Below are 21,222 nucleotides of genomic sequence, written 5' to 3' on the forward strand. Positions count from 1 at the left end.
ATGGCCACCCTTGGTGGCCTTTCCTGGAGCACCTTGGTGTGAGCTGCTAAGATAGTGAGTCTGCACATTTTCCAGCGGGGAGAGGACTGGGGTGTGCCCTCCTCAGCTTTGGATAATGGTGGCAGAGAACTCCAGGAGAGCACATGATAGCCCTGTGTTGCCCAGACAGAACTCCATTGGGGAAAGGCAGTCTCACGGTTAAGAGGAGGGGCCTGTTTAGTTGCAGATTCCCTTCCAAACCTGCCACCTTGTGGCCAGTCAAGTAAACTCTTGGTGCCTCAGTTTTCTCATCTGTAAAATGGGGCTAATTTATACCTTGACAGGATTGATGTAATGGATGAACTGAGTATGTAATTAAAGCATCTAGTGCAGTTCCTGGATATGGCTGGTGGTCAGTGAACAGCAGTGATGGTGGAGGGAGGTTTTAGTAGCCTGGTAGCTGTGATCTGGGCGATGTCCCCTGTCTCAGAGGAGCCTCTCATGTGATAGGAGGAGGTAATACAGAACTTAGCATAGTCCTGGAAAGCCCCAGGACTATGGTGGCAGGGTACTCACAGAAGTATGAGAGCTCCTCATGAAATGAGCTGGCCCTTCACAGCCCTCCACTACTCTCTTTGCTGCCAGATGCTTGAGAATTGGGGCTCGTCTTGTGAGGCCTCTGCAGTTCTGAAGCCACGCTCAGATCAGCTTGCAGCTTTGCAGCTGTCCTCCGTGGCAGGGCAGCATAGTGTTCAAGAACGTGGAGACTGAGGTTTCACTCCCAGTTCTCTCACTTACTAGCAGGCAAGTTACTTAACCTGTTTCCTCATTTCTGAAAAGGTAACACGTGATAACAATCATAGAGTTGTACAAATTAAATAAGACAGCGTCTCCAAAGGCCTTAGTATCATTCTAGACACAGAGCAAGCTTTCAAGACATTAGTGTTGGGCTACTCTCAGGGCCCTCCTTATGTGAGGGTGGTGATGATGGGGGCTGGGGTTCTAGGTGCCTCAACAGCCCCTGAAGCTCCTTTGTTAGTGGGGTGCTCTTTGAGGTGAGGGATTTCACTGGAGGCTTCCAACTGATTGAAGAGAAAATTGTCAAAACAACATGCAACGTAGTACACAAGGAAACTAATTATAACCGTCTCCCCTCAGTAAAGCCATACACGGATCATCGTGGGCCTCAAAATCCCGAGAGCTGCTTCTTTCTTTCTTTCTTTCTTTCTTTGGCCATGCTGTGCTGCTTGCAGGATCTTAGTTCCCCAACCAGAGATCAAACCCGGGCCCCTGCAGTGAAAGCGCCGAGTGCTAACCACTGGACCGCCTGGGAGTTCCCTCTTTAGCTTCCTTAGATGCGTCCTTTGTGGTTTTTACTTCAGCGCCATCCATAGTACTCCCCAGTGTGTGCTCGTGTGGAGTAAAATGGTCCCTTCTGTGAATAGCCCCCTTCCTGGGCCTGTTGGGTGGATGGTTAGAGTCTGGCCCCTTGGGAAGGCCAAGTCTGTGGGCTCAGTTTGGGTTAAAACGTGACCATGGGCAGGCTGCAAGTGTGGCCCCCTAAGAGGCTCTGTCAGCCCTGGTCAGACCTGTCTCATTGATTTTATGAGGGCCTATGGGAGGCCTGTGGCTGAGGAGGACTTAGGTTGGAGACCAGAGCTTTCTGCCTGGCTGGTGGTGGTGGCCTGAGACCTCCTCCAGGAGGGTGGGCTTGGGGGCAATGGGAGAGGCAGCTGAGGTGAATACAGCCTGCTGGCCTAAGGTAGACCTAAAGTGGGCATGGTCTTTGAGGGCTTCCATCTGTCCCTTAGCCTCCAGATGGCCTGTGCATTACTGTTGTAGGTAGATGGTGCATGACCCACAGCCTTATCATGTTTCCAGATGTGACTGCTCCTCAGGAAGCAGCTGAGGCCACGAGGGTCCTTGGCTTTGGCTCCTGCTCCAACCCCCGACCTGGCTGATGGGGAAGTCTGCTTTGGCCGCCGGGAAAGGTGTGGCTGTACTTAAGAGCAGTAGTTAGGACGGAGGCTGCATCTCCCTGAGTTACGGGGCAGTTTTTATCTGGGGTTGCTTGAGCAGCAGCGTCTGGGGAGTGGGGAGTGACTCTGCCGTCAGACTGAGCGGCTTCCCCTTCCCTCTGCATCTGGCCCCGTTCTCCCCTCCCTGCAGGCAGCCAGGGACAGGCGCAACTCAGCAGAGCTCCATCCTAGCGACCTTGAGGGCTGTCCCTTTTTTCTGATGGGGGCTGTCTACCCTCTTTTTATTGCTGCCACCCTGGTGCTGTGACGCGCTCTCCAGCGGCGCTAAATGGCTGGTCTGGCCTCGTCCAGATGTTTCCCCTGCCCTTCCCACCCTGTGCTGGGACAGATAATTAACACAATGACAGGAGCTCTGTGTGCTCTCTGGGAATCAGTACCCTATTTTTTCCTGTGCAGGGCCGACCTCTGCAAAATAGTGTGGTCATGAAGAAGCTTTGCCCTTCCCCACAGCCAAGTAATAAAAATAAGTCTGTGATGTGGGTCCTTTATGCACCTGGCAGTCCTGTTAAGGAAGAGTCTGATGGCTCTGCCCTTACTGAGCTGGCCTGTGGGGGTGGCCCTGGGCCCAGGTCTCTCCACAGTGAGCAGGATAAGCAAGTTCAGCTCCCAGGAAGCAGCGCTGCAGAGTTGCCGGGAGGGGCTTTGTCACGGGCCACCTTGACCTTCAGCTGACCCTGGGGGTGGTGAGGGGAAGCACAGCCCTTAATCATGGAATTCTGATGTCAGAACTGGAAGAGTGCTTAGAAGTGTGGAAATTGAGGCTGGGGAGGGAGAGTGACAGGCTCTCAGCTACTCAGCAGTTAGGGAGGGTGGGGCTCTGTGTGGTTTCTCTTAGGCCCTGACAGCCTGAAGAGCTGTCGGATTTGGGGTAAGGAAGAGATGGCATTTGGGAACCTGAGTGCATCCCAAGGTTTCTGTGGAAGTGCCTGAGGGTTTTTAGGGAGAGAGGGACATTTCAGCTGGGAGGGGGAGGGAGGCTTGGGGCTTCTCTGAGACCTGGAGGGATGCCTAATCCACAGGCCTTTCTGCCTGGGCAGAGGCCACTGGTTGGGTGGGAAGTTCAAAGGAGGGGAGGACATGGACACACCAGCCCGCATGCCCAGAGGGTGCAGTCTTATTAGGAGGACGGACCCCCACATTTGGAGGAAGGGCCATAGCCAGCGGCCGTACTTCGGGGCCTAGCCAGTGAGCGCTGGAGATGCTCAGAGCAGACGGAAGCCCTGCGCTCAGCTCTGGTCAGGGAAGGCCTCCCTGAGGAGGAGGTGTACCCCGGGCCTGTCAGGCTGGCCATCAGAGATCCCGTCTGCCACCCCACCTTCTCTGAGCTCCCCTGTGGGCAGCGTGTAGCACTCCTTTTTGGAGGATTGTCATTGCCTTGTTTGTCTAGCATATCATTTACTAAGCCCTTTTTAGGTGCTGGCACTGTCCTAAGGATTTGACTTACATCAGCTTATAGCAACCCCTGGAGGTGTAGGTATTGTAACTGTGTTCAATGAGTGAAGAAACTGAGGCACACAGAGGTGAAGTGACTTTTTTTTTTAAAGATTTTTTCTTTTGATGTGGACCATTTTTAAAGTCTTTATTGAATTTGTTACAATATTGCTTCTGTGTTATGTTTTGGTTTTTTGGCCACAGGGCATGTGGGATCCTAGCTCCCGGACCAGGGATCGAACCCGCACCCCCTTCGTTGGAAGGCAGTCTTATCCACTGGACCACCAGGGAAGCCCTAAAGTGGCTTTTCTAAAGGCACACAGCACATGGCAGTCAGGATTTGTACCGAGACAGCCTGGCTCCTGATTCTGTGCTCTTCGCCACCATGCTGTAACACCCATCTGAGCCTTCTCCCATGTTTCCCAGGATTCAGCTTTGCATGGAAGTTGGTGCTCAGCAGCTGCCCTCCTTAGGGTTCCTCTCTCCTCCCCAAAGCCCATCTCTGTGGTTAGGCTTGGGGGCTCTGGAAGCATGACCTGCTTCTCCTGTGTGAGGCCTTGGCTGGTAGGGGTAAGTGCATTCAGTCTGCAGCTCCATGTCTGGTCATATCTTTCTCAGGGGATGGGGGTGTTGCCTGGTACATTGGGAAAGAGGGTATCACTGCCACTAGACTGTCTCACAGGAGCCATTGGCTTGTGCAGTAGAGCTGGGCTTGGGATCATCAACAGATATAAGACTTCCTGACCTTTCCCAAAAAATCACATGCTTGTTTTACTGTGACAGAACACTCAGAGCCATCCATTCCTCCTCCTACAGTCATGCAGTGGTTTGCTTGTTTTTTTTTTTTTCCCCTTTCTTTTGTTCAACATCTAGGAAGCAATTAGTGGGCAACCACTGTGCCTAGGTCAGGGATTTGGAGGAAACATGAGAAAGAAATTATATAGCCCTTTCCGTAGAAGGGCAAAAATATGTTTGAGACAAGACTTAACCCAGGAAGGATGATTAACCAACAAAGCAGCATATACAAAATATGAGAGAAGGAAAGGGTCAGAAGAAGGACCAACTCACCAGGGTTGGAGTGATCAGGGTGGGCTGCCTGTAGGAGGCTGGACCTTGAATGACAGGTGGGGCGTGGTGGGGGCTGGGTGAGTTTCCGGGAGGGAGACCCAGAAGGGAGGGAAGGAAGGGAAGGTGAGTGTGGTGGGGCTGAGCCAAGAGAGGGAGTGGAGGGGAGCCAAGCTTAGTTTCCTATGTGCTTCTCTCAGCAAAACAACCTGACTTTCTTTACTTCTTATTTCTTTTTGAGTAGTTTACCTGGTTCAAAATTCTAAAGATACATAGGGTACACAGTGAAAAATCTCCCTTGTCCTGACCTTGAGTCACCCAGCTCCTCTCTTCAGAAGCAGTCAACATTACCAGTTCTTATATGCTTTTAAAAGCCAATGCGTTATAGATTTCTTCTCCCTCTCCCATTGTGTTTGCACAAGTGCAGCCTTCTTCACACACACAGGTCTGTACCTATGATAAGTCTGGCTTCCCCACACAGGGATATTATTGCTTCTCTCCACCTGTTTCAAGTCTGAACTGAGACCCTGGCAGGAAGACAGCCACTACTTAGTTTTGTCCTCCGTGACTCAAGACCCTGTTTGGGGTGAATATGGGGCTAGGAGCAAACTGGGGAGGGGAGTTTGGTTAAGTAGAATTTCTTCCTTATTCCCTTGTCTCCCCTGGGAGAGGTCATCCTGCTGGTTTTCTCCTTTCTCTTGGGCAGGGTCATCACTCTTTGGTCCTGGGCCACCTTGCTCCCAGGGGGCTGATGACAGCCTATAAAAGGCCCTGACAGACAATAAACCCAAATCTTTACATGTGGGTTGGCCTACTTTTCAGAGTGCTTTCCCAGCATCACCTTACTTCCTTCTTCCCTGAGGGCAGGGAGGGTGACCCCCATTTTTACTGATGTGAAGACTGCGGTCTCAGGAGTGGAATGACCGATCCAAGGTCACATGATTCATTCGTGGCAGCCAGATTTCTAACCTCCTGAGCCCAGTGCTTTTTCCCTACATCATGCTTTCAACTATACATACTTCTATTGCTGTGTGGTTAGACTTGTCTCCAAGCAGGCATGGGTCCCTGGCCTCTGTCCGAGGCAAGCTGACAAAGAGACAAACCTTTGGAGCCTACAGCAGCGGGAGAGATGAGGACTGTCTGAGATGTTTGTTCCCAGGAGGGAGGGAGGCTGGTCCTGGCTGGGGTCTGAGGGGAGCTGAGCAAGCCATGCCCATGGAGCCAGGGGTAACTAATGAAATGATGGTGCTGGGCTCCAAGGACTGTTGGTGCCGGCACAGAGCCGGAGTAGGTGATAAGAGGCCTGATAAGAGGCACTGTCCTCTCCTGCAGTTGTGTCTGGCTTGCAGTTTTACCGTCGATACCAAATCAAAGGCAGGGTGAGGTTGTGAGTGTTGGGAGCCATAAGGGATTGGCCTGCGGCCCACATATCTCCTGTCTGATCGTGTGTGAGGAGGACTGCCTGAGTGGGGGATTTGGAGAGGAGGGAAGGCATCTAGATGGAGGAGCCTCTGGGGAAAAGGCTTTTCCAGCTGTCTCTTCAAACTCCATGTAATACAGTTTTAGTTGACATTTCTCCCTGCCCCTAACTAGCTTATTTTATCACCCTTCTTTTACAGAGGTGAAGTGGGTGGTTGAAAGCCACTTTGTAAGTCAGATCCAGGACTAGAACCTGTGTCTCCTGTCTTCCAACCCTTGCGTTTTTCCACTATTCCTTTAAAATAATTTTTTTCCCACTTATTTTTGGTACTGAAGCTAAGCCCTGCCAATGCCATCTCATTTATCCAGCAGGTGTTAGAAGGTATTCCATATATCAGGCCCTTTCCCTGGGTTGGGGGGCATCAAAGGTGAGTAACATTTTGTGCAGTCAGTAAGCAGTGAGAGCACAGGTGGAGTGGCTCTGCCTGAGTGCCACTGCAGGGGACGAAGAGGGGCACTTGGAGAAGGGCACTCCGGCCCCTCCTACCTTCCCCATTGCTCCTGTCCTAGTTTAGGCAGGTTTTTCTTTTTTTTAAACATCTCCTCTAGACTGTTAGCATAGCTGCTACAGCTTTTTTGTAAGCCAGAATGCCAGTTTATTAATTTGTGATGAGAAATAACTGCTGAGGCACAAGGAGTTGCCTGGGTCAGCCTGGCCGTGGGACCTGTCCTGGGTTGGCCGGCTCTGTGCTTGTTTCTGCTGCCTTGCCTCTCTGCTGCCCCTTTCCCTGCTGTCCTGGGCTCTTCCTACAGCACAGCAGCCATAGGTCTTATCCTTGTTTCCTACCCTGTAGTGCTCTTCCAGGCCCAGAATAAGGCTACAGCTCTTTAGCATGATGTTTGGGGCAGTCTCCTCTGCTCCAAAGCACCTTTCTGCCCATCTTCACCTCTCCAGCCCTGGGCATCTGTGTATTCTGTTCCTCCCACCTGGAATGTCTCTTCACCTGCCTCCTTGCCTCCTGACCCATTGTTCAAGGCCCAGGATGAATGTTACATCTGTCAGCGAAAATCATCAATAAGCAACCTATAATAAGAAAAGAAAAGAGTTTTATTTGAGCCAAACTGAGGACTAGCCTGGATGCCCACTTCCCAGATTACTCTGAGAAACTGCTCCGGAGAAGCATGGTTTCCAGCACAGTTTTATATCTTGTCAGAACAAAGAACATTAAATAAGTCAGGGTTACTGTACATTTCAAGAGAACACACACACACACACACACACACACACACACACACACACACACACACACACACACAGGTCAGCATCATGTACACAGCAAGTCAGCATGGCCTTGCACCTGGGAAAGGAGTCTTATCAAAGGAGTACCAGCATTGGTGTCCCAGGCAGATAAGCATTTAATCTTTATTTTTAAAGAATGGACATTCTTTACTTTTTGTCAGTGTGTCCTTTTCTCTAATAATTAAAGCAGATGTACAATGTGTGTTTGATAGGCCACAAACAGGCTATTTTAGTTAGCATAGGATTCAAGTTAACTCATAGATAAGCCAGAATGACCTCCCTATATCTCAATATGTGAAAATTTCTTTTATCATGTCCTTCCCTGCTCCTCCCGAAATTGTCTTCCCTTTAACCTTCCTGTGCATTTTATCTGTGCATTTTTGTGGTGTTAATCACCTTCTTCCTTTATTTATGTGGCTGTCTTATTTCCCCACCATGATGTAAGCTTCTCGAGGACACTCCCTTTCTTATTCTGGCAAATACTTGGGAAACGTTTTGAGCCTGGCTGAGGCCTCCTCTGGTTGGATGGGATTTCAGTGGCGAGTTCCCTGTGCCTCTGAGACTTTGTGAGTGTCAGGATGGGCTGTCACGATCTCACATGCCACGCCCTGTGCTGAGGCTACGGAGATGAGTAGATAGTTAGCACAAGGCTCAGGGATTCAACCAGGAGCAGGGCTCAGTCATAGGACAGGGAGAAAACAGCCTGTGTCCTGGCCAAAGGCTACCCGCTGGCCTCCACAGGGATCTAATAGAAAGACCCTGTTAGTCTCAAGTGGGACCAAAAGGGGAGTATAGATGAGTCAATACGTGTTTCCAACCATCTCCAACAGATGCGGGTGCTTTTTTTTTTTTTTTTTTTTTAAATAAATTTATTTATTTTATTTTTGGCTGCTTTGAGTCTTCGTTGCTGCACGCGGGCTTTTCTCTACATGCAGTGAGTGGGGGCTCCTCTTCGTTGCGGTGCGCGGGCTTCTCATCGCAGTGGCTTCTCTTGTTGTGGAGCACGGGCTCTAGGTGCGCAGGCTTCAGTAGTTGTGGCACACGGGCTTCAGTAGTTGTGGCTCGTGGGCTCTAGAGCGCAGGCTCAGTAGTTGTGGAGCACAGGCTTTGTTGCTCCGCGGCATGTGGGATCTTCCCGGACCAGGGCTCGAACCCGTGTCCCCTGCCTTGGCAGGCGGATTCTTAACCACTGTGCCACCAGGGAAGCCCCACGGGTGCTTTTTAAAAAACATAATCATGATGCTTGTATCACACACAAAATCAACAGTTCCTTAGTAACCATCCAATCAACATCCAGTCCGTATTTAAATTCCCTTAATATCAGAACTATCTCTTCATAGGTGGTTTGTTGAATCAGGATCCAAACAGGGCTCCCTCCCGTACTGTGCCTGGTTGTTAAGTCTCCCAGGGTAACAGTTCCCTCTTGTTTCATACTCTTACCTGATGGAGGAGCTGAATCACTTGTCCTTGAGAACATCCCACATTGTAGCTGATGGGTTTCTGCCAAAGCAGAAATTGCGGGGCTTTGGGAGCCTGGGGAAACGGGGACAGGGTGAACAGTCTCTGAAGGCTTCAGGCCTTTTGAGAGCAAATGATTTCATCAATACAGCGTTGCTTGAAGTGGCTGATGGCTGGCTGGCCTGGATTAGGAATTTGGGTTAGACTGTTATGTCCATCAGAATGTTACGGACAGATATCTTGGTGTCTTCTCCTAGAGTTTTCCCCAGCATCTACTTTTTGAGTTGCGGTCTCTTCCCCTCTGGAACCCTGCAGCCCCTATTTGTACTGACTCCCTAGAGAAGCTGGATGGGGAGAGTGAGGCCAGGAAAGGAGAAATGGATCAGTATGTCTTTCCTTCACGTTGGTTCTTCACTTTTCATTCTAGAAGATTCTCCAGCCAGTACACTGGGCAGCACAACTGTCTTCTCAGGGCCTCTTGGCTTCCTTTGTCTTGGGGTAGGGTTCAATTCCTACAACTGTCAGATTTGCAAGCGCGTCACCCCCAGCATGGTGGGAGCTGTTCCCTAGCCTGAGGTAAGACCTGTCTCTGAAGAGGCCAGGGCAGCCACGGCCAGAAGAGAGAAGCTGCAGACCTGGTGGGCTATGGCCATAGCAGGTAAGGCCCAGGTGAGCACCAGCCCAGTTAAGCTGGAGACCGTGGTATTGGGGACATGAGGAAAACAAGCTACAGGAACAGCCTGCTCCCTGACTGGCAGGTGCACCCAGCTGTTTTTGTTTCTCCGGAGTCACCTTCATTGGCATGCAGGGTGTTTGAGGGTCAGACTGAGCACTGTGGCGTGACGCTCGGGAGCCGCAGGGCCTTTGGCCAGTTTCTCGCGCCTTACCAGGCCCCTGCAAGGCCCTCTCATACCCAATGGGACATGAGGTGCAGTATCTGTCATCTGATTTGAGATCTCAGCCTGGGAGCCGTGCGTTGGGGCAGGAAGGGGAAGACGTGCACTCAGGCGTGTGTTTTGCAGTGAGCCTTACAGAGGCAGCGCATCCCAAGCAGTGAGAGTGGCACTGCCCAGCTCCTTCTCTGGGAACTACATTCAGCACCTCACATCAAGCCCTTGCCTTAGCTTTGAACTGTATCTGTAAGCGTCTGTGCTTTATCTTTATTTATTTTGGGCATCCGTTAGCAAGATGTGTCCTAAGGTAACTGCTTCTTCACTTTATGCCATTTCAGCTTACAAAAGGTTTCATAGGAATGCTCCACTTTTGGATAGCAGGGGAAACCTGTAACTTTAAAGTTCAAAGTAGTGATCAGTATAAACAATATTTTGCGACATCTGTAGCAACTGTAACGTGGTATGAAAATATCGGTTTCTCTTGGTGACTTATTCATAGGTACTGCTGCTGTACCACTACTGTTGCAAAAATTCATAATTGAAAGAAATACTAAATTTCAGTTAGAGATTAGGGGAAATAAAGATGTAATTTTTCTCCCGTCTAACACAGACCCCCTGTTTTAGGGAAATCCTTTGGTTGGGCAGGGACATGGGGTTTCTGGGCCCGGGTATGTGGTGTGTTGTACTTGCAGAGGGAGGCATTCTAGTGCAGTGATCAAGGCCGGAGGCCCTGGAGACAGGGAGCCTGGGTTCAAATCCTGGTTCCCTGTGTACTAAAAAGAAGCATCTGACTTAACCCTATGGACTTCTCTCTGCCCTAGTGTTTGCATTTGCAAAAATATATAAGAGCTAACATTTGTGTGGCGCTTCCTGTGTGCCAGGCCCTGTTCTGAGTGCTTCACATGTAATCTATGCAATTGTCAGAGTGGTCTTGTGAGGGGATTGGACACCCATTACTCCCATTTTATAGGCAGGTGTGGAAATGCAGAGAGAGACTGGGTGACCCACTCCAGGTCGCACAGCTGGCGTGTGTGTGGTGGGCTGGGGCTTACGCCAGGCAGCCTGGCTCCAGAGTCCATGCTGGAGCCACTCTCGAGGTCTGCTTCCCACACCTGCCTCCTGGGGCTGTTAAGAGGATGACTGGGATCTGATTTGGTGTGTTGAATGCTTAGTATAGCGCCTGCACACAGTAGGTGCTAAAAGAGAGGTATGGTTGTTAATGGTGATAAGATTAGTGCCCTAGTGATGGGCTAGAGTGGGGTCAACACCTGACCTCCATTCAGGAAGTGGGCACTTCCCAGATCTGGTTGGTGTATTCTGTCAGGGAAGTTACTGAGATTCTTTGCTGAGGAATGGGGGATGAGGGCTTCAGGGTTAAAGAAGGTGCCCTTTTGGAACTGTCTGTCCCCATGAAGCCTGGCACATGGCTCCTTCCTTTTTGGGGACAGGGGGCACCCTCTTTGCTCTGGGAGCTTCTGGTCTCACGGTTAAGACCTGTGGGTTTGTGATGATAGAAACATTACACAGTTGTTCAGTTGTGAACAGGGACAAACAAGTTGCTAAGTTAATTCATAGATTAATTTGTTAGTTCATTGAAAATATATTTGAGTGTCTGCTATTTTACGTCTGGTGACACACAGACGAGCAGAATAAAGTTCCTGCCTGTAGAGCAGGGGAAGACAGACATTAAACAGCCGTGTATACATACATCATTTTACTGTGTGGGATACACACACACACATACACACACACACACCCTGTGTCAGGTAGTATTAATTATGCTAAAGAAATAAACTGGGTAAGGGGCAGCTGTAGTTGGGGTACTCAGGGAAGACTGAGGAGGTTCAGATGAACTGAGACCTGATGTGAGTGAGTAAGTGAGTGAACTGTGGCCTGAAGATCTGGGCCTGTGTCTCAGGCAGAGGGAAAAGCAAGAGCAGTTCGCTGGAGATGGGAACACTGAAGGCCAGTGTGGGATGAGAAATGCAGAGAATCAGAAGAGCCGGCACCCAAAGGATGAGCCCTTTCCGCCATGCTGAGGAGTGGGGTGTGATGTGCTCCAGTTTCACCTACCTGCTGGGTGAAGCATGGATGGCAGGGAGGCAGGTGAGCAGGGAACTGTAATGTTCAGCAGGGAGATGTTGGTGGACTGTACTATAGGGTGACAGTGGTGAGAGGGGTTGAATTCTGGGTATGATTGGTTGGTAGAGCTAAGTTTAGATGTGGGGTGTGAGGGGGAAAAAGAGACAAGGATGGTTCCTGGGTTAGGGGTGTGAAATAAATGATGTGTGGAGGCTTAGGAAGGGGCACCATTATTTGGATCTTAAGCTGAACTTTGCACTGATAATGTTACCGAACCGAACTCAGGTCTGCTTGCCTGACACGTAGCAAAGCCAATCTACTGACACTGAGTTGTGGTGAAGGAAAGTACAGTGTTTATTTGCAGGGCACCAAGCAAGGAGAATAGGCAGCTCATGCTCAAAAGACCTGAACTCCCTGATGGCTTTCAGGCAAGGATTTTTAAAGACTGTGCTAGGGGAGAGGGTCGTAGGATGCCTGATTAGCTCATGGACCTTCTTCTGGTTAGTTGGTGGTGAGGTAACAGGATGATGTTTTGGGAATCTCAGTCATCAACCTTCTGGTTCCAGCCAGTCTGGGGTCTACATGCTTGTGGTCAGCAAGTCGTCACCATCCTCTACCAGGTTGGGGAGGGGTCTTAGTTTCTGCAGAACGTCTCAAAGATAGGCATCAGATTGTTATCTACATCCCTTCTGGAGGAACTCCTGAAGTCTTGCAGCTCTGTTGTTCTAATCATTAACTACTTGAGTCTGCTCTTTGGAACTCAGGGAAGGCCTAGGAGACTAAAGCCTTTTTTTCTTCTACAAACAAGAAACAGGGGGCACAGAGGGGCTTTTGTGTCCCAGAAGGCCCCGCAGAGTCCTGCTTGGTTTCAGCTTCTCTTTGTCTTTGATACTCCTCAATCCTGAGGGGAACAGGGGCAGGACAAGGAAGGGAATAAAGTTTTGGATAGAGAGATTAATCATAAACTCAGCAGGTTAACTCAGTTTTAAGGGGACCAATTTCAATAAGAACTGGAGACAAGTCAGGTGTGTGCCTGGGCCTGGGGCTCTCAAGGGCCCAGCACCCCCAGAGTGACAGGAGCCACCTGGCATTTAACATGTGTGTGTTTGACATCTGCCCTAGGTGTGCTTCTCAGAGTGTTGAACTTTTTCAGTTATACTATGTGGCAGCTGTTAGCTAGCCCAGCTCTGTTTACTGAGAAATGGGTGGAGAGCTGGGTATGGTGGGCCTGGGAGCCCCACTAGCAGGAATAACTAGGGCCATAATCTTGGTAACAGGTGAGGCAACTACCTCCTCCCTTTATCCCCCATTTGTCCTCTGCCCCTGCAGAGGGTGGGGGTGGGGCTGGTCCCGCAGGGTAGGAGGCTGAGGGCTCCTAAGTCCACACTGGGCCTGCTGAACTTTGTCAGGCAGAGGGAGCCTGGGGGAGGTACGGTGGCTGAGCAAGGGCCCTTTTAGAGCTTTTCTGTGGTTCTGCATCTGCTGGGGGAGGCTTGACTGCTCTCAGACATGGTTTTAATGGCCTGGGGACAGGACAAAACCCCGAGGTTCCCTTAGTGACCTTTCAGGGCTCAATCCTCCTGGGATTGTGCCAACCCTTTGAAGGGGGTTCTGGCCTTCATACGCCACCTCCTTGCCTCTTTGGGCCTCTGTGGTGTACCTTTTCCAGCCTCTGTCCTCTCAGGGTGTCTGGAGGCCCAACGTTTGCATTCAGCTTGATGACAAATGCTGTCCCTCAAAGGTTAAGACCGTGGGCTGGGAGTCAGGCATCTTCATGTTCAAGTCCCGACTGTATCCCTTACTAGCTGTTTGACCTTGGGCAAGTCACAAACCTTCTCTGTAACTTAGTTTCCTCATCCACATAGTGGGGATAATGGATCTCATCTCCTGAACTGTGTGGATAGTAAAAGAGGTACAGAGTTTGGCACACAGTGAGCATGCAGTAAGTCTAGCTCTGCTGATTCTCTAGCACCAGTCATTTGTCCCGCCTCTCAGGTGTGGTCCACAGGCCAGCAGCCCTGGCATCCCCTGGAAACTGGGTAGAAATGGAGCCTCTCAGGCCCATCTGCAGCCGTTGCATCAGAATCTGCATTTTTACCAGACTCAGCGATCCGTTTGTACTTTGCAATTTGAGAAGCGCCGTTGTACGTCACTCCTGAAGAGCAGCGTCTGTAGCGGCACATGCCTCTTCCACGCAAGGAATTCTCTCTTACTGCTCCTTTCCTGATGGAGCATGTCTTGGCTGCAGTCATACCTGGGACAAGTCCCAGATAATGATCATCTTTGTCAAAACCTGTTTCCTGAGCACATGCTTCCTGGGCTTTGGAGAGTTCAGGTGCTCAGGCAGTGCAAGGGTTGAGGTGGGTGCCATGTAGGTGGAACAGTTCAGTACCTGCAGTGAAGGATGTGCAAGTTGTTGTTTTACATGCTGTCGGGGCCGAAGAATCTAGGCTTTGAGAGCTGAGTGGGTGTCAGGGAAATTGTACTGGGGCAGAATCACTGTCCTTCCTGTCCTGGTGAGTGCTGTTTCAGAAGCAGCTTTGTGGAACAGAGGCCTTGTTCATTTTAGCACTCTTTTTTCATAGAAAGTACTTATTGATGCCTGGCCCTCCCCCATGTATGTGTTCCTTTGATAATTTGTCCCGGGTTGGGGGGAGCGGGGGAGGGATGAGCGTTTCTAGGGTCAGTTCTCTCAGAAGAAGTGGGTTCAGTGGACTTTGGAAGGCAAGCCTTGGCTGGGCAGGGGAGAGACGCAGGTTTCTTCTGTGTAACAATTGAGTGTCCTTGATGATGCACCCAGGTGGAGGGAAAGTTGGCCTCTGATCCATGAAGGGATGTAGAGCAGGCAGGGGACCATCCTACTGTGGTTCTCACACTGGGTCTGGTGAATTCAGTCACCTGAGGAGGTACTCCCTTCCACCTTAAAATATAGACTTCTAGGCCTGGCCCTTCTAATTCAGTAGGTTTTAGGTTGTATCTTAGTATGAACAGATAAAAAAGAAATCCCACACGGATGCAGGCAGGTTCGGGTGCCGCAGCTGTAGGGCTCTGAAGATAAGTCTGTCTCGTGAGCCACCATCTAGATATGTGCTGGGGCCGTGGTCAAATCCTAATTGGTTTTGGCCAGGTCTCAGCCACGGATGGGAGTGACAGGCCTTTGTCCACAAGCTGTTGGTTGTGTGGCCTTGCCGTTGCCATCTCAGCCTGTCACACTTCTGGGAGAAGCCCTGCTCCAAGTAGCTGGCGGGGTCCAGTGAGTCCTGCCCCTGACCGATAGGGAGACAGATGGCGACAGTGACTGAGGGTCCAGAGGCAGGTCCCAGCCATTCTCAGCCTCACTCCGCTCTGGATGGGGGAATCTCAGAAAATGGTGAGGAAAGTCTTCTTTTCCCTCCTGGCCTCCCTGAAAAGCAAGTCCAGAGAAGAACCCCAAATTCCCTGGGGAAGAGCAGGAGAAGCAGAAATGACCTTATGGGGAGGGGGTTGGGAAGGGCAGGGGACAAGGATCCTCTGGGCCGAGGACCTGAGCCTCAGCTGGGCTAGTAATGTAATGCATCCTCTTTCATCGAGGGGTCGGAGGGAGAGGCGAGGAGCCCATTCTGTCTCAGCCAACTGAGAGGATAAAATAGGAATGGGAATTTTCTTTTGTCTCTTTCTCCTATTACGACAGTAATATATGGCTCTTCTAAAAAATTCAAACAGGACAAAAATAGGCAATGCAGGAAGTGATAGTTCCCTGCAACCTCACCCCGCAGAGATAACCACTGTTACTGCTGTGGTGTGTGGAGTGTGGCCAGCTGGGGCTCAGGACCCCTGACCTTAGGCCCAAGTGAAGGATGTCTGTGCGTGCGGATTCCCGTCGCTCAGGGCTTGGTGGGGTTGCGGCTGGAGTCCATATACTTCTCTTTGCCCCACCTCCCAGAATCTTTCTGTGCTAAATGAGACCCAGTCCAGGTTTGGGCAAGGTGACTTGGCCCTGAAAGAGTTAAAGGGTCAGGCCCAAAGTGGACGTTGGGTTGCGAAAGCAGGGGCGTGAGGATGTTGATGCTAGCTGGTTTGTCTTTCTATTAAATGTCTCCTCGTGCCCCCAGACACATCCTCACACGTATCCCGTCAGTCTGTCTCTCAGCTCTCTTCCCCGCTCCCCGCCCCTCCTCCCCCATCTTTCCTCCCTGTGCCTGCTTATCACGAGAGCAGCACGGAAACACCCACACACCCTCTGAGCATAGCCCTCCGCCCTCCCAGCTTGTGCCACCGTCTCTCCTGACCCAGCCTTACCAGGGGGTGGTCTCTCGGGTTTGGGAGGGAAAACCAACAGCCCAGGCTCCCTTCACTCAGGCCATCCAGTGGTCCCCAAGCAGAGGCTGGGTGCATAGCCCGCAATGGGCACCCAAGAGGTTAGTCATGGTGGACTCTTCCAAAGGGATGCAATTGGAAGTGTCCCTGGGAAGACCTTTTCTTTTCTTTTCTTTTTTTTTTTTTTTTTTTAAAGTCACAGCATTTAAACCTACCACCACTACCAAGCCCTTGCAGTGACTTAATTCTGGACATTTGGATGTGCAGGGACTTTCATACAAAAGATCTCCCACTTAATGTCCGTGAGAAGCTCAAGGAGCTGGTGTTGCGGGGTGAGCAGATCCTAGGTGGGAGATGACCCCCATAGCATGGACTGAGGCGTGTGGGCTGTGGTACGGTATGTAGTGTTTGTGTGGGGTGTGGTGTGTGTATCCTCTGAGGGACTTGGAGCCCTTCAGTGACCAATTTGACCACCTCCACCAGGCTTTATTGCACGTTCATGCTTGGTTGGCTGAGTCCAGAATTCTATGCTGGAAGCTTTTCCCTCAGAATTTTGAAGGCATGACTCCATACGGTGCCCAGTGTTGCTCATGAGGACCTGATGCTATTCTAATTCCCGAATGTACAAACCTGTCTCCCCTCTTTGGAAACCTTTAGGGTCTCCTTTTTATACTTGGTGCTCTGAAACCTTGCAGTGATCCCTGCTGGCTGGGTCTTTCCTTGTTCATTGTGCTGCATGCTTGTGGGCCCTTCTGTGCCGGTGCACATGTCCTTCAGGAGAACTTTCTTGTATTGTTTCTTTCATGATCTCTCTTTTTTTTTTTTTTAACATCTTTATTGGAGTATAATTGCTTTACAGTGGTGTGTTAGTTTCTGCTTCATAACAAAGTGAATCAGTTATACATATACATATATCCCCATATCTCTTCCCTCTTGCATCTCCCTCCCTCCCGCCCTCCCTATCCCACACCTCTAGGTGATCACAAAGCTCTTTCGTGATCTCTTGCTCATTGTGTTCTCCGTGTGCTCACTGTGTCTTCTTTTTTTAATTAATAGAGTTTAGTTTTAGTTTTAGGTTTACAGAAAAACAAGTGGAAAGTACAGAGAGCTCTCACACCCCCTCCTGCTCTAGTTTCCTCTGTTATTAACTTCTTACATTAGTGTGGTACATTTGCTATGATTGATGAGCCAATAGCAATACATTATTATTAATTGGAGTCTCCTTCCTGGCTGCTTGTTCTTGGATAAGTTACTTCACCACAGAGCTTTGACCTCCTGATCTGTAAGATCCCAGGTTTGCTGTGCGGTGTAAATGGAAGGGAGATGAGCACCGCCGCATTCCTTTGTAACACACGGTCGGTGCTTACAGATGAGTGAGTGCTCTTTGCCTTCCCTGGGTCTCTTGCTTAAGGCCCCTTTATGCCTTCTTGTCTGTTCCTCCAGCTTGCAGAGGTGTTCCTGGCGGGGCTTGGGGTGAGTAACTGAGCGGGTGAGGGGTGTGTGTGTGTGTGTGTGTGTGTGTGTGTGTGTGTGTGTGTGTGTGTGTGTGTACATGCACTAGTGTTCCTGGCCCTGGGCCTCTGGGTTAACTGCTCTTTCCTGGACTCACTGGTGGCTCAGAGCAGAGCTTAGGCTGGGACTAGCCAAAGGAGATGATGTAAATGGGAAAATGTGGGTAGGTGCGTCTGTACCTGGGGCCTGGGGTCGAAAGGGTTCCTCCCAGACCCGGCCTTGCTGCTCTGGGCCTCAGAGTTTCAGATGTGGGGGGCTGGGGCAGGGGAGGTCTCTGAGCTCCAGGGAAGGTGCCGGGGCAGGAGGGTCACTTGGTTGCCCTGCCTGGTAGTGCCGAAGAGCTTCCCCTACGCGGGATGTGGTTTCCTTCATCACGGAAAAGTTGTGGGTAGTTTCTTAGCTGTTCCTGTGGCCTGGAAGGCGGCAGGGCTTAAGTGTCAGAGCGGAAGCCTGTGCGGGGAGGCTGTCATGGCTCCCGAAGCAGAGAGGGGCTCTGAGAGGTACCTGTGACCAGAGCCCCGGCACCCCCTTCTCACAGGTGGTACAAGCTGCACTCGAAGGCAGGCAAGAAGGAGAAGGAGCGTGGAGAGATCCAGGTCACCATCCAGTTCACGCGCAACAACCTCAGCGCCAGCATGTTTGACCTGTCCGTGAAGGACAAGCCTCGCTCCCCCTTCAGGAAGATCAAGGACAAGATGAAGGGCAAGAAGAAGTTTGACCTGGAATCCGCCTCTGCTATCCTCCCGAGCAGCGCCCTGGAGGACCCCGAGCTGGGCAGCCTGAGCAAGATGGGCAAAGCCAAGGGCTTCTTCCTGCGCAACAAGCTGCGAAAGTCTTCCCTGACCCAGTCCAACACCTCGCTAGGCTCGGACAGCACCCTGTCCTCAGCCAGTGGGAGCCTGGCCTGCCAGGGCCCCGGGGCCGAGCTCCTCACCCGCTCGCCCAGCCGCAGCAGCTGGCTGTCCTCCGAGGGGGGTGAGTGGTGGGGGGGAAGGGGAGGAGAGGGGGGCGGGGAGGGGAGGGGAGGGTGGGCTCTCCCCTCAGGTGTAGGGAAGGCCGGGGGCAGGGCAGCAGGCTTCTAACTCGGCGTGTGCTTCCTTTCCAGGCAGGGACTCTGCACAGTCCCCCAAGTCGCTCACCCATAAAAGGACCTACAGCGATGAGGCCAGCCAGGTGCGCGCCGCTCCTCCCCGGGCCCTTCTTGACCTTCAGGGCCACCTTGACGGGACCTCCCGCTCCTCTCTCTGCGTCAACGGGAGCCACATTTACAGTGAGGAGCCCCAGGGGCCCCTGCGGCACCGCAGCTCCATCTCGGGCCCATTTCCGCCTGCCGGCCCCCTGCACACTGTCTCCTCCCGGCCCTCTGAGGAGGGGCCGCGCTCTGCGGACGAGTCCTGGGGCAGAAGCAGCCGCCGCACCGGCAGCTCAGAGGCGGTGCCTGGACAGGAGGAGCTAAGCCCGCAGGTGCTGGCCGTTGGGGCCCGCTGCTCTGGAGAGGAGGAGGGGGCCTGGCCCTCAGAGGGGAGGCCGGTGCAGGTCGCCACACCCATGGTGGCCTCCTCTGAGCCTGTGGCCGAGAAGGAGGGAGCCCGGAAGGAGGAGCGGAAGCCCCGGATGGGCCTTTTCCACCATCACCACCAGGGGCTGAGTCGGAGCGAGATGGGGCGCCGAGGCTCTCTGGGGGAGAAGGGGGTTCCCACTCTGGGGGCCTCCCCGCACCACTCGTCCAGTGGGGAGGAAAAGGCCAAAAGTAGCTGGTTTGGCTTGAGAGAAACCAAGGAACCAACTCAGAAACCCAGGTATGTCTTTGGCAAGACCAGCTTTGATCCCTGGGATGGATGCTGGGGTGTTTGCACCGAACCCTGGGGCAGGGAGGATGGAGCAGGATGGAACCCTTGGGCAGGCTGCTGGGGCTCTGGCTTTGCATGGTTGAGCGGGGAACCCTGTCTCCCTAAGCCGAGGCTTGTTGTCTGCACGTGGATGCAGGTGAGTTGAAGGGCACAGCGCTCTGGGGGTCCTGTGGGCCTCACTTCCGGAGTTGGCACACCCATCCCCTGAGGGAGGGGGAGGGATAGGACAAAAGCAGGAAAGGCCATTTGTATGAATTCTGTGCTTCCCAACCTCTACCTCTTGCCCGCTGGCCTCAAGGTCACCCAGCTTTGGCAGGTAGAGAGGTGGGGACCGAGGACTCACTTCAGACTTTCCCCACCCTTTCTGAAGCTAGATGACTTCCCACCAGCTGTCCCAGCTGGCTCTGTGCTCTCTTCTCTCTGAGAGATGGGAGTTGAGTAATTGTCCACCCCCTCCCCTATACACTCACCCCCGGTTGCTCCCCGGCCTTGGCCAGAGGCTGTGGGCAGCTCCCCTGAAATCTGTGACCTACCCTGTGTCCTTGGAGACTCTTGGGGCTCTGGCCCTCTCTGGTGTCTCTTGGTCTTGGGGTATGGCAAGTGCTGATGGCGGCTGCTCTGTTTTGAATATGCTGAGTCCCACCTGGGAGAGGAATGCAGGAGTCCTTCAGCCTAGGCCTGGGACAGAGTCCCTAGCCCTCACCCTGGCCCTCTGACTTCCTCATAAGTTGGAGCCAGCGGAGGCTGCTTCACTGTCCAGCAGGGCCCAGGGAGGGGCTCCGGGCTTTGGCCAGGAGCAGGTGTCCCCCGCCGCTGCCAAGGGCCCAGGGCCAGCCCTGGACAAGAGCATCTGTGACAACCCCAGCTAGTGTGGCAAGGGCGGCTGTTACTGTTCTCTCAGCAAGCCTGCCTGTCCCCATCGGTTGATATGTGGGCCGGAGGCGGGGTGGGAAGAGTGGGCGCAGTGGTAAAGGGCCAGGAGATAGGGCAGAGGGAGGGGCCCTAAACCTCTTCCCCAGCAGAGGGGAGAGGACTCCTGCTGAAGTCCTGGTTCTTCTCTTTCCCTGTGAAATTCTGAGTTTGCTCAGAGGAGCAGGGAGAGAAATGCAGGGCCTTTCAGGTTTGAGCCCTGGCCGTCTGGCAGCTCTCCGTACAGCCTCATAGATGGGTGTGTGGGGTGGCTCCGTCTCTGGGTGATGTCTCCCCTGCTTAGGAGCAGCTCCGGTTCCCCGCTGCCCAGCCCTGCTCACCGGGGCCCAGGGCAACCGTGGCTACCTGCAGCCTAGAGGAAGAAGGGGACGGGCCTTTCTCAGATGCCCAGGCTGAGCTGGTGGCCCTGTGACAACTCAGAGATTGTAGGTGGTGTGGTGGAGGGAGGGGCACAGACCATGGGCTCAGCGCTCTTGTCCATGGGGTGTCTCTGGGCCTCTTCCAGGGTGGGATGGATGTGGGGGACATTTCTCTGTGAGGTTGTTTCTAGGCGAGTGCCAGGCTTTGGGCTCAGAGCTCTGCAGGCCATGACCGAGTGATGTTGTGGTTGCCATTGCTGGTGCTTGCAGCCTCTGTTTTCCTTCTGTTGCTCCATGTCTCCTCATGGCCTTTCAGAGGCAAGAGAAGTTGGGTGATGGATGAACATAAGGAAGCTGAGGGTTTTGCCCTTCTCGTACTTGAATTCCGAGCTCGTCCTCTGCAGGTTGGGGGGCAGATGGGGCCTCCTGCCCTCCCTGGGACCCATTTGCTTACAGTGGCTGAAGGGCAGGCTCTGTGGCCTTGCGTCCAGGCGGGGTGGGAGGGACTGTTCTTGGGGTGCAGTGACCTGGCCTGCAGAGGTGTGAGACCTGGACATTGAGCCCTGTCAGCATCACGCTGGCCCTGTGTGCCTCGGAGGGAAGGGCTGG

General features: G+C 52.4%; 1 protein-coding gene across 4 annotated transcripts in view; it reads left to right on the forward strand.

The window, feature by feature from the left end:
- The window catches only part of RAB11FIP5 (RAB11 family interacting protein 5), a 36,366-nt gene that overhangs the window by 2,658 nt on the left and 12,486 nt on the right, over positions 1 to 21,222 (forward strand). For 2 of the 4 annotated variants that reach the window (XM_082425994.1, XM_082425996.1), the window contains exons 2-4: positions 17,406 to 17,435; positions 18,013 to 18,449; positions 18,580 to 19,273. In XM_082425994.1, the coding sequence (XP_082282120.1) occupies positions 17,406 to 17,435; positions 18,013 to 18,449; positions 18,580 to 19,273 (1,161 nt within the window). The remainder of the gene's footprint in view (positions 1 to 17,405; positions 17,436 to 18,012; positions 18,450 to 18,579; positions 19,274 to 21,222) is intronic. The other 2 variants (XM_082425995.1, XM_082425997.1) reach the window with 1 other exon arrangement.

This window comes from Balaenoptera physalus (assembly GCF_965194825.1).
Source record: "Balaenoptera physalus genome assembly, chromosome: 15".
In the NCBI taxonomy this organism is placed as follows: Eukaryota; Metazoa; Chordata; class Mammalia; order Artiodactyla; family Balaenopteridae; genus Balaenoptera; species Balaenoptera physalus.